This window comes from Coregonus lavaretus (genome assembly GCF_964263955.1).
Source record: "Coregonus lavaretus genome assembly, chromosome: 5".
Lineage (NCBI taxonomy): Eukaryota > Metazoa > Chordata > Actinopteri > Salmoniformes > Salmonidae > Coregonus > Coregonus lavaretus.
This window is the reverse complement of record NC_139992.1, coordinates 57,869,277-57,882,066: the sequence shown is the minus strand read 5'-3', so window position 1 is coordinate 57,882,066 and position 12,790 is coordinate 57,869,277. Positions and strand designations below refer to the sequence as shown.

General features: G+C 43.6%; 2 protein-coding genes across 2 annotated transcripts in view; both read right to left on the bottom strand.

Moving 5' to 3' along the window:
• Nucleotides 1-4,830, bottom strand: part of LOC311129463 (striated muscle preferentially expressed protein kinase-like) — a gene marked incomplete at both ends in the record, with an annotated part of 180,847 nt that extends 176,017 nt beyond the window's left edge. The window contains 1 exon segment of the mRNA XM_084161756.1: nt 4,404-4,830. Within this exon segment, the coding sequence (XP_084017882.1) occupies nt 4,404-4,830 (427 nt within the window).
• A 4,800-nt stretch (nt 4,831-9,630) lies between these two features.
• On the bottom strand, nt 9,631-12,272 carry LOC311129432 (C-X-C chemokine receptor type 1-like). The gene is made up of 2 exons (XM_084161716.1): nt 12,252-12,272; nt 9,631-11,740 (listed from the first exon to the last, which is right to left on the bottom strand). Exons 1-2 carry the CDS (start codon nt 12,256-12,258, stop codon nt 10,659-10,661), a joined length of 1,089 nt encoding a protein of 362 aa, XP_084017842.1. The 5' UTR covers nt 12,259-12,272; the 3' UTR covers nt 9,631-10,658.
• Nucleotides 12,273-12,790: the final 518 nt, after the last annotated feature.

Below are 12,790 nucleotides of genomic sequence, written 5' to 3'. Positions count from 1 at the left end.
TAAGGTTAATAAAAAGTTATGTCTCTATGTAACTAACCCAAAATGGCTGGTTAGTCAGGATCATCATAAAATGATAATACAACATTTAAAGGGGGTCATATAGTCGTACAAGGAATTATAACGGCATTATAATTACATTTACGTCATTTAGCAGATGCTCTTATCCAGAGTGACTTACAAATTGGTGCATTCACCCTATAGCCAGTGGGATAACCAATTTACAATTTTTTTATTATTTTATTATTATTATTATTATTATTATTATTTATTTTTTAGGGGGGGGGGGGGGGGGTAGAAGGATTACTTTATCCTATCCCAGGTATTCCTTAAAGAGGTGGGGTTTCAAATGTCTCCGGAAGGTGGTGAGTGACTCCGCTGTCCTGGCGTCGTGAGGGAGCTTGTTCCACCATTGGGGTGCCAGAGCAGCGAACAGTTTTGACTGGGCTGAGCGGGAACTATGCTTCAGCAGAGGAAGGGGAGCCAGCAGGCCAGAGGTGGATGAACGCAGTGCCCTCGTTTGGGTGTAGGGACTGATCAGAGCCCGAAGGTACGGAGGTGCCGTTCCCCTCACAGCTCCATAGGCAAGCACCATGGTCTTGTAACAGATGCGAGCTTCAACTGGAAGCCAGTGGAGTGTGCGGAGGAGCGGGGTGACGTGAGAGAACTTGGGAAGGTTGAACACCAGACGGGCTGCGGCATTCTGGATGAGTTGTAGGGGTTTAATGGCACAGGCAGGGAGCCCAGCCAACAGCGAGTTGCAGTAATTCAGACGGGAGATGACAAGTGCCTGGATTAGGACCTGTGCCGCTTCCTGTGTAAGGCAGGGTCATACTCTCCGAATGTTGTAGAGCATGAACCTGCAGGATCGGGTCACCGCCTTGATGTTAGCGGAGAACGACAGGGTGTTGTCCAGGGTCACGCCAAGGCTCTTCGCACTCTGGGAGGAGGACACAACGGAGTTGTCAACCGTGATGGCGAGATCATGGAACGGGCAGTCCTTCCCCAGGAGGAAGAGCAGCTCCGTCTTGCCAAGGATCAGCTTGAGGTGGTGATCCGTCATCCATACTGATATGTCTGCCAGACATGCAGAGATGCGATTCGCCACCTGGTTATCAGAAGGGGGAAAGGAGAAGATTAGTTGTGTATCGTCAGCGTAGCAATGATAGGAGAGGCCATGTGAGGATATGACAGAGCCAAGTGACTTGGTGTATAGCGAGAATAGGAGAGGGCCTAGAACTGAGCCCTGGGGGACACCAGTGGTGAGAGCACGTGGTGCGGAGAGGGGGGGGGGGGGGGGGGATTCAGCAGGGAGGAGAATGTGGCAAAGAGCTTCCTAGGGTTAGAGGCAGATGCTTGGAATTTAGAGTGGTAGAAAGTGGCCTTAGCAGCAGAAACAGATGAAGAAAATGTAGAGAGGAGGGAGTGAAAAGATGCCAGGTCCACAGGGAGTCTAGTTTTCTTCCATTTCCGCTCAGCTGCCCGGAGCTCTGTTCTGTGAGCTCGCAATGAGTCATCAAGCCACGGAGCTGGAGAGGAGGACCGAGCCGGCCGGGAGGATAGGGGACACAGAGAGTCAAAGGATGCAGAAAGGGAGGAGAGGAGGGTTGAGGAGGCAGAATCAGGAGATTGGAGGGAGAAGGATTGAGCAGAGGGAAGAGATGATAGGATGGAAGAGGAGAGAGTAGTGGGAGAGAGAGAGAGCGAAGGTTGCGGCGGCGCATTACCATCTGTGTAGGGGCAGAGTGAGTAGTGTTGGAGGAGAGCGAGAGAGAAAAGGATACAAAGTAGTGGTCGGAGACATGGAGGGGAGTTGCAGTGAGATTAGTAGAAGAGCAGCATCTAGTAAAGATGAGGTCAAGCGTATTGCCTGCCTTGTGAGTAGGGGGGGACGGTGAGAGGGTGAGGTCAAAAGAGGAGAGGAGTGGAAAGAAGGAGGCAGAGAGAAATGAGTCAAATGTAGACGTAGGGAGGTTGAAATCCCCCAAAACTGTGAGGGGTGCGCCATCCTCAGGAAAGGAGCTTATCAAGGCGTAAAGCTCATTGATGAACTCTCCAAGGGAACCTGGAGGGCGATAGATGACAAGGATATTAAGCTTAAATGGGCTAGTGACTGTGACAGCATGGAATTCAAATGAGGAGATAGACAGATGGGTTAGGGGAAAAATTGAGAATGTCCACTTGGGAGAGATGAGTGTGGTCCTCTGTAGCTCAGCTGGTAGAGCACGGCGCTTGTAACGCCAAGGTAGTGGGTTCGATCCCCGGGACCACCCATACACAAAAATGTATGCACGCATGACTGTAAGTCGCTTTGGATAAAAGCGTCTGCTAAATGGCATATTATATTATTGTATTATATTAGATGAGGATTCCTGTGCCACCACCCCTCTGACCAGATGCTCTCGGGGTATGCGAGAACACATGGTCAGACGAGGAGAGAGCAGTAGGAGTAGCAGTGTTTTCAGTGGTAATCCATGTTTCCGTCAGCGCCAGGAAGTCGAGGGACTGGAGGGTAGCATAGGCTGGGATGAAGTCAGCCTTGTTGGCAGCAGAACGGCAGTTCCAGAGGCTGCCTGAGACCTGGAACTCCAGGTGTGTGGTGCGTGCAGGGACCACCAGGTTAGAGAGGCAGCAGCCACGCGGTGTGAGGCGTTTGTGTAGCCTGTGCGGAGAGGAGAGAACAGGGATAGGCAGAGGCATAGTTGACAGGCTGTAGCAAATGGCTACAATAATGCAGAGGAGATCGGAATGAAATGAACTAAACATCAGGGAAAGGAGAGAGCGGGGCCTCCCTCACCACAACTCCCAAATATAACTGTGCACAATACCTGCAGGCTGTAAGTAAAGCGTTACCCAATTCTTCCCTATGACCCACCATTATGATTTGGCCAGAGAAGAAATTGTCACATTGTCGCTCTTCAGTATTACACCCTCTTTAGCTCTGCACAAACATCATACAAATCAAATGACATATTTTGATTTGTGTTCAACTAAATGATTAATCAAACCATTTATGTGAACCCTTCAATTTTTCACAAGCTCTGAGCATTGAGTGATTCAATAGGTAAACTGCAATGGCATGATATAATGGTATAGAAAGAGCAATGTGGAGATTTATATAAACGGCTGAAGTATTTCTAATATCAAACCATATCTGCCCACATATTCTAATATCAATACTCATAAGTGTGACTGGCTTGTAACACATGGGAGTATGAGTTGCTGTCTATGTTAGTGTCTCCATGGTGTGCCATGGCAGTAGGTCGTGAGGCTGAGGGTGGGGTGGGGTTGTCTTTGGGTTTTCGTCACTGGTTATTTGGATTTATCAGGATTGGGCGAAGGCAGTGCTTAAACTGCTTCGCTTTGAGTGCTTTGCGCGTGTTCCCATACGGATGGGAAGGGGGCGGGAGCTTTGGCTGAGTGTTTCCTTTTGCGAGGGTGGAGACTTCACAAACCTCCGGAACTCAATTTCGAACACGTATAGACCCAGACGTTAATCACGCAGCCAACCAAATTACGCAAGATTTTACTTCTGGGTTAATCGAGATTAGGGGGATGCCAAAACATGGCCCCAAAACATCCTTGATTGTTCCAGAATTTTCTATAAAAAAAACTCAATTCATACTGAACAAAAATATGAACGCAACATATAAAGTGTTGGTCCCATGTTTCATGAGTTGAAATAAAAGATCCCAGAAATGTTCCATAAGCACAAATATCTTATTTCTATTATATTTTGTGCACAAATTTGTTTACATCCCTGTTAATGAGCATTTCTCCTTTGACAAGATAATCCATCCACCTGAAAGGTGTGGTATATCAAGAAGCTGATTAAAAAGCATGATCATTACACAGGTGCACCTTGTGCTGGGGACAATAAAAGGCCACTAAAATGTTTTTGTCACACAGCACAAAGCCACAGATGTCTCAAGTTGAGGGAGCATGCAATTGGCATATTGACTTCAGTAATGTCCAACAGAGCTGTTGCCAGAGAAATTAATGTTAATTTCTCTACCATAAGCCACCTCCACGCCAGCCCAGGACCTCCACATCCGGCTTCTTCACCTGTGGGATCGTCTGAGACAAGCCACCTGGACAGCTGATGAAACTGAGGAGTATTTATGTCTGTAATAAAGCCCTTGCTCCCCAGTGTGTGGACCTATGCCCTCCCAGGCCCTCCCAAGGCTGCTCCCCTGCCCAGTCATGTTAAATCCATAAATCCAAAATGATTACCTTATATGAACTGTAACTCAGTAAAATCATTGAAATTGTTGCATGTTGCATTTATATTTTTGTTCAGTATATTTAATAGAGCAACTACATGTTTTCGGTAGAACTAAGTAGAAAACCACATTGATAAGATGTCAGGGATTTTAACACAAAACTATAGGATCTGTCTACATTACCTTCCCCTAGGTCCAGGACGGCGAGCACGGCGCTACTCCACACCTCTCCCAGGTGGTTGCTGACGATGCAGGTGTAGAGGCCGGCATCGCTGGGCTTGCAGTCCCTGATCCAGAGGCCCCCGTACTCCTGGTTATCCATATTCAGCATGTCGTCATTGTGGTACCAGTAGAGCGAGGGCTGCGGGTCTCCTGCTACAGCCACTTTCAGACGGATGTCGCAGCCGGTTCCCACAGCGGCGTTCCTCATTTTACGTGTGAACGCCGGAGGGGTCTGGGTGGGGAACACGGAAGCCCCAGTGTTTGGGACTGCCTGGTCGGCGTTAGGGTAGGCTTTGGCCTGCTTTGGCGGGATGATGGGGCTTGGGACGCCACGCACCTCCTCATCCGCTCCCTTCTTCAGGGTCATCTGCACCTCTGCCTTGTTCATTGTCACAGTGCTGCCTTCTTATAAACAGGCCCTTTTTCTTAATTTCTTTATGATAGTTGACTTTTAGTGATTTGAAAGTGGTTTAAAAGTAGGTTTCCCATCTACACTTGAAAATGTTGATTATTATAACTATTGTTTACACTTTGAAACATAACACTAACTTTCAAAGTTGTTTGAATGGGCTCATGTATTGCTAATAATATCCCTGTATCTTCTGCTATCAAAGTTAAAGTAAATACAATTGGATTAGATTACTTTCAAAGTGCCCGAGCCAGAAGGTGTTTTGTCACAGCTTTTTTTGGAAGTTCAATTGGAAAAAAAGGCTAAAACAAATTGATCATTACCTAGCAATTAGGCAGATACAGCCTGTGCATGCTCTCCTGCCCGACAGTATTTTTAGGGCAAGACCCACAGGATCATGTTGCATTAGCAGCTCCCAGTATTGCCTTTTGCAAGTTGCTGGCCTCTGCCTTTCACCTTCCTTTCCCCTGGCTGGTTTATCTTGCTTCTCACCCCTCTTGTGCCGGTTCTTGGCTTGAACACGTTGAGTGCGAGTCAAAGAAAAAGTACATTGGACTCTGTCAAATCTGTAAAAGACTATTCCCTTACTTCCAAGTTTGACCATTAGGATTGGCTCTGTCTGACAAACTCGCTTTGTTTCCAATTCATTATGCACCAGGTTTAGTCACACCAAATGCACACGGTCTGTCCCCCCTCCTATCCCAAAAGAGCTAAGCTTTATCAATCATGATCTCCCCCCACCTCTGCCAGGCACGTCCTTAGTGGAAGTACTAGTCACAGAACTAGAAAACATCAGCATGACAGTTGCATGCTAATATGTCTGCCCTGTCCCCCTTAGCTCACGCCCTCTTGTCATTTTTAGCCAAACGTGGTCTCCAGAGCATATGGGACAGTGCTACTGTGAGCAGGGAGGAAGGGGTTGAGAATAGATTTGATTTGTAGGTCAAATGCAGAAACTCAAAGCAACTTCACAAAAAATATTCAGGAGGGAAAACAATGTACTGTAGGCACTAGGCAGTCAATACCTCAGTCCACATGGTTTCATCAAATCACAAGCAGCTAGGTATCTAATTTATTTGAATACTTGTTCCTAAATGGATTCTCATCAGACAGATGTCAGGTACTCATTACACTATTAAAAGTCAATTTACAAGTATTAAGAATTCATAACAGTGACTGACTAATGTCAAGCCATTATTCCAGACTCAGTAACACTAAAGTTTAAAAAAATCTAGAAATTCTAATCAAGTGACAGCAAAACAGTGACAAAATCAGTAAGGGCTTTCTCCTTTTTCCAGATCAAATCCGTTTAGGTCTAAAGGTATCAATAATTCCCAGTATATGCTCTGCATGCAATGACACACATTCTAATCTACTCCATTCTGTGGTATCAAACCCCTGTTGTTCTTATTTTAAACCACAAGGTGTCAGTCTCAATCAGTTCAAATGAAGCCATGCTTTGTACTGTGTGTCCTAGTATTGTAAAAAGATAGCATTTTAAACTTGTTGTTCAAACATTACACTGCAGGGTGGCATTTAAACACGTCAACATTTAAGAAACAACTTTTGTTAATAAGACTTTCCAACAAATAACTGCCCAACAACCTGATTATATCCAGGGGAAGCTCCTCAGAGGAGGAAGGGGAGGACCATCCTCAGGGAATTTCATAAAGATATACACTACTGTTCAAAAGTTTGGGGTCACTTAGAAATGTCCATGTTTTCGAAAGAAAAGCAATTTTTTTGTCCATTAAAAGAACATCAAATTGATCAGAAATACAGTGTAGACATTGTTTATGTTGTAAATGGCTATTGTAGCTGGAAACAGCTGATTTTTAATTGAATATCTACATAGGCGTACAGAGGCCCATTATCAGCAACCATCAGTCCTGTGTTCCAATGGCATGTTGTATTTGCTAATCCAAGTTTATCATTTTAAAAATAATTTTGCAATTATGTTAGCACAGCTGAAAACTGTTGTGCTGATTAAAGAAGCAATAAAACTGGCCTTCTTGAGACTAGTTGAGTATCTGGAGCATCAGCAATTGTGATTTCGAAGTGACCCCAAACTTTTGAACGGTAGTGTACACATTCAAACACATTCACATATTACCTTTCACTAATTGTAAAATCAATTGTGCATATAATCTGAGGCTATTCAATCAGTAACGGTAGCTAACTCCGTTCCGTACATATGTGGGCAACCGCGGCATTCAAAGGAGGCTGCAATGAAAACTAATTGGACTGTAGCGACTGTGTTGAAATCAAAATCTGGGTGTTTCGATTCAGCGTTGATTGACATGGTAATGGTCAATAGTATTGGAGAAAAATGGAAAAAACAGACCCCGCTAACACTGTACGTTAAAGTGTGACGTGTCACTACATAACGTACGGCACGCATTATTCAACTAATTGAATATAGCCTCTTTCCACCAGGTGTAGCGCTTCTCTCGCAGATTAAAAACAAGAAATGATCAATGGTGAGTGTAAAGTTAATTACTTGTGAGTTCATCAATAGTTAATTCAATCAATTGAAAATGTTTCACGTAATCACTGCGAGCCATCATGACTCTCAAAAAACGTGACACCCACAGTTTAATTGTGAAGATAAATTTAGCGACACCCTAAAAACCCTATTCGAATATGACACAAACCTTCAAATAGGTATGTAATGAGACATTATATAGTCTTTATAGTGTTTTATTTACATTTTAGAGGTGATAAATTGGACAAATCGGGTGAAAAGAGCTGGTTCCCCACACGGCATATCTCCCCCTTTCACTATGACGCAGTAGCTTTCGCTTCCCCACCCGCCATTTTTTAAAAGACCCGGCGGCGCTCCATTGCTTTCTTCAATCATGCAGAGATGGGCAGTATGAAGGTCTCGTCATTGATTTTGCTGGAAAGAGGATAAATTGTGCTTTACAATGGTATTCATATTACAGTTGACCTGGAAGTATTACGTTTGTGGGGCGCTAAAATAAGGTCAAATGTACGGAACAGCGCGATGTACAAAAGTGCGTTATCTAACTTTAGTATTTAGCATCTAGCAACAATCTATTTGGCATGTAAAACCATCAAATTGTACCATAAGAGGCTACATTACATTCTATATGTATATACACAGTACCAGAGTGTGCAAAGCCGTCATCAAGGCAAAGGGTGGCTATATGAAGAATCTCAAATATAAAATATATTTTTATTTGTTTAACACGTTTTTGGGTACTACATGATTCCATATGTGTTATTCTATAGTTTTGATGTCTTCACTATTATTCTACAATGTAGAAAATAGTCAAAATAAAGAAAAACCCTTGAATGAGTAGGTGTGTCCAAACTTGACTGGTAGTGTTATATATATATATATATATATATATATATATATATATATATATATATATATATATATATATATAAATAAACGTACTGTACTAGCAGTGTCAATTTAAAAAAAAGCTACAAATGACTGGAGGCGTGTGCTAAACAATGCTACAACCATTACCTTCTAAACCATTAACAAGTAAGCTAACAATAGCTGAAACCAGCTGGCCTAGCGCTAGCTAGCGCTTAGCAAAGGTACATTTGGTTAGCATAAAGCTAACGAACTGTTAAACTTTTTTTATTTTTACAAATAAACACTTTAATACATTTCATTGTCAAGTTGCATATTTACATATATTCCCTGAATTAAACTGAGCCTTCGTTCATAGAAAATAAAACAAATAGGAGCTAAAACGTACAAAAAGTTCACACCATCTTAATCCCTTCTCTTACATGTAAACCATTAGCAAACTAGCCATTACTTACAATGGGGAACATACCAACGATTTTAATCACTCGATTAAAACTCCCTCCAATTCCCTTTAAACGTCACCAAACTCATGGACTATGTAATTAACCATGTTACCTCAATACCTTGAGAGTCATCTTGCACCTTTGCACATTACATACCTGAATTAACCTCCCGAGTGGTGCAGTGGTCTAAGGCACTGCATCGCAGTTCTAGCTGTGCCACTAGAGATCCTGGTTCGAATCCAGGCTCTGTCGTAGCCGGCCGCGACCGGGAGACCCATGGGGTGGCGCACAATTGGCCCAGCGTCGTCCAGGGTAGGGGAGGGAATGGCCGGCAGGGGTGTAGCTCAGTTGGTAGAGCATGGCGTTTGCAACAACAGGGTTGTGGGTTCGATTCCCAAGGGGGGCCAGTATGAAAAATAATGTATGCACTCACTAACTGTAAGTCGCTCTGGATAAGAGCGTCTGCTAAATGACTAAAATGTAAATGTAAATGAATTAACAGAATATAATGATGAGACGGAGAAACGTTAGTGGTGTTCAGTAGTAGGCATTCTACAAGATTGAAGAAGAAAACTAGAATATGGGCGGCAGGTAGCTTAGTGGGTAAGAGCGTTGTGCCAGTAACCGAAAGGTCGCTGGTTCTAATCCCCGAGCCGACTAGGTGAAAAATCTGTCGATGTGCCCTTAAGCAAGGCACTTAACCCTAATTGCTCCTGTAAGTTGCTCTGGATAAGAGCGTCTGCTAAATGTATAATAAAACAAACAAAAAACAAAACAAAAATCTCACGATCTCACTAACGCTCCCATTTGACGTCACAGCTCCCCCTAGTGGCAGTACAAACACAATAATTTAAATGCAAATAGCTAGGAGGCCTAGAAAATGATAAATAACAAATGAAATAAAACATAAAAAATATGACCATACATATGTGTGTCACAACACACTTACTCATAAACATAATAACAAGATGCAGCCATTTGCAGTAAGTGAGAAGAGCAAGAATCAGCGTTTTATTTTTTGAATAATTCAAACAATAACGGGAAATGGCTGTTAGTACACTAATGTAATTATTTGTTTTTTAGTAGCCTAGACAATGTTTTCAGAATTTGCGGTCAGTCCAGCATATTAGGTTGGGGGGAAAGGCAAAACATTGTTAAATTAAAACGTTCTGCTGACAGGTCCACAACAATTTGGCATCATTTTCTCTTTCAGAAAATTTCACAGCATTCTGCCAACACAGTAAATAGACTGGTAGCTTATGTAAAATATTTGACGGTATAGGCTACAGTATTGCTATGCAATAGGAGCGCAAGGTCATAGCCTATTTAATATCAGAGCCTACACCAAGGAAGGAGATAGAAACACAATAATCTATTGATAAACAAAATGTTGAACAACAATTCGTCTTTTGCATAGAAGTGTGGGCTGTAGAATTTTACTTTTAAGTTGTTTCTAATATACAATCAATCAAGTGTGTGGCACCCTCTATAGGCAGCATGCATATTTAGTTTGAAAAAGTCACTGTAAAATATTAAAACATTCTGCCCACACCACAACAGCCGTGTAATCAAATTTTCCATTGGTATTTCTTTCAGAAACTAATTCCAACAGTTCCAAATTATACAGCAAATAAAAGGCGCTATTGTCAACATAAAAAGGTGAATTCACGCACGCAGTTTTATGACAGGTCTGATTTATAACGGGAAACATGCATATGTATGTCATCGCCAAGTTTGTAAATCCCAAACAAAAAGGGTACATGTTTGTTGGAGCAGCGGTTTGCAGGTTTGCCTACGGGCTAGGAAACATAGGTTTCGATTCCCGCAAGGGGCGTTTCACTTGCTGTTCGCAAAGAATTGCTGCATTGAGTTAATAATACATGTAATGACAAATGTGGTCTCAAGGAGGCAGTTTTGAATTTCCAGTTTGTTGACAGTTATGTGGCCATATTTCTGCACACCCATAGCACCACTTATAATCTGGGGTAAAAATACACAAACACATTTTGAGATCACATGAATGTGGAGGTGGCCTCCGAGGTCTGAGAGCTGGATCTGCTGGCCCTGGTCATCGACGTTCGCTGCTCCATCACACCCACTTTCTGGACCAGCCTCCTCCTAAACTTCTCCCCAACAAAGGCATACAGAAACGGGTTGACGCAGCTGTGCAGCAGGCCCAGACTCTGGGTGGCGAACAAGGCCCTGTCCACGGCACTCCTCTCTTGGCAACCGTACCCCACCACCTTTGCCCGGAATAGGGTGTCCACCATCACCGCCAGGTGGTAGGGTGTCCAGCACAGCAGAAAGGCCACCACCACCGCAACAATCACCCTCATGGCCCTCTTCCTTTGGAAGCCAACCCGGGTCCGCAGGAGTCGAGCCACAATCACACCATAGCACGCCACCATAACGGTCAACGGGAGGAGAAACCCTAACACGTGCCGGAGACCCCGTGTGACCAGCCGCCAAACCTCCGCGCTGCCTGGTGCGTAACTCTCGGCACATGTCACCCGCTCTGTGCCGGATGGGAGGAAGGCGTGGTTGAAGAGCCCAGGCAGGGACAGCAGGCCACCCATGAGCCAGACAATGGCACAGGTGCCCCAGCTGACCTCTCGGCGATGAGCAGCCTTGGAAGCCTCCATGGCTCGCACGATCACCAGGTAGCGGTCCACGCTGATGCAGGACAAAAACAGGATGCTGGCATAGAAGCTGGCCTCCTGGAAGACGCTGACTAGTTTGCACATGGCGTCGCCGAACACCCAGCCCACGGTGACAGAGGTGGCCCAGAAAGGGAGGGTGAGAGCCAGCAGGACGTCGGCCACAGCCAGGTGGAGGAGGTATAAGTCGGAGGGAGACAGTAACTGCTTGCTGGAGCCGATCACCAGCCCCACCACCAGGTTCCCAGGAATGGCCAAGATAAAGATGAGGACGTATAAGGCACATACGGCCACTGTCACAGCGGAGGAGATGGGGGAAGTATTGCAGGTTAGGGTGTTTTCGTCTATCTCATAGGTTATGTTGAAGTCAGTGTAGTTTAACTCATGGTACAATTCACCAAAGTCGTCCACAGTCAAAAGGTGGGAGGTATTAGGGTCTGAAAAAAAGATCAGACTTGTTTTGTTGGTAAATGCTTACACTTTCTTGAATCAAAATGGATAGTATAGAAAAATAGTAACAGCTAAATTGACAATTTATTTTATCTTTTGGCAAAATGCATTGGTATAGTGTCTGCACAGAGGCACCAGTCTGGTTTCCTCAAAAGGTATTACAGCAATATCCCTTATGGTAATACTTGATGGGAATCAGTAAGATCCTTTTCTTTCTTACTACAAAAGGCTTTGAAATGTATGCTTGACTTAAAAATGTATCTAAGTGATAAAGATCATTGATTCCATAGCATTCATTATAAAACTAATTGAATCAAAGTCAGGACAAACGAGTTGTTTTTCAGAATCAAAATGAGCCTGATACCACATGATAAGCCTGTGTGAATAACAACAAAAAATGTGTTGTAGAAAAACAAATTGCACGTTCAAATATGAACTGAAAATGTATGTGTGTTACGATGTGTGTGTCATGTTATAGGAATTAACTAAATCGCTTACCTGCCATTGTGACAATGTCTTGCTTTGTCGATGAACGGATGTCTGTCAAAAAGAGTTCACATGCCGCCCCCCCCCCCCCCCCCACAGGAAACGTCTCATGTACTTATGTGATGAGATCTCTGTTGAAACCAGCATTATTGTAAATTACACATGTGACAAGAGACTTTTCTAGATGTAACTAAAATGTAATCGCAAAAGTTATTATTTATCATGAGGGCCATAAACGATAACTAGTAATGCTGCATGCTCCAAGAAAGATAAAAATCATATATTTCTGGTAAAGATAGTTATACATTTCTGAGGTGTAGTTACTTTTGAGTACACAGTACATGAAGTACGCAGTACACATGGAAATGGCACCAGGGGATGGCTGCCGTTTTCTGGACTCTTAACCAACCGTGCTATTTTGTGTGTTTTTTCGCATTGTTTGTAACTTATTTTGTACAAAATGTTGCTGCTACCGTCTCTTATGACTGAAAAGAGCTTCTGGACATCAGAACACCGATTACTCACCTTGAACTGGACAAATCATTTTTATT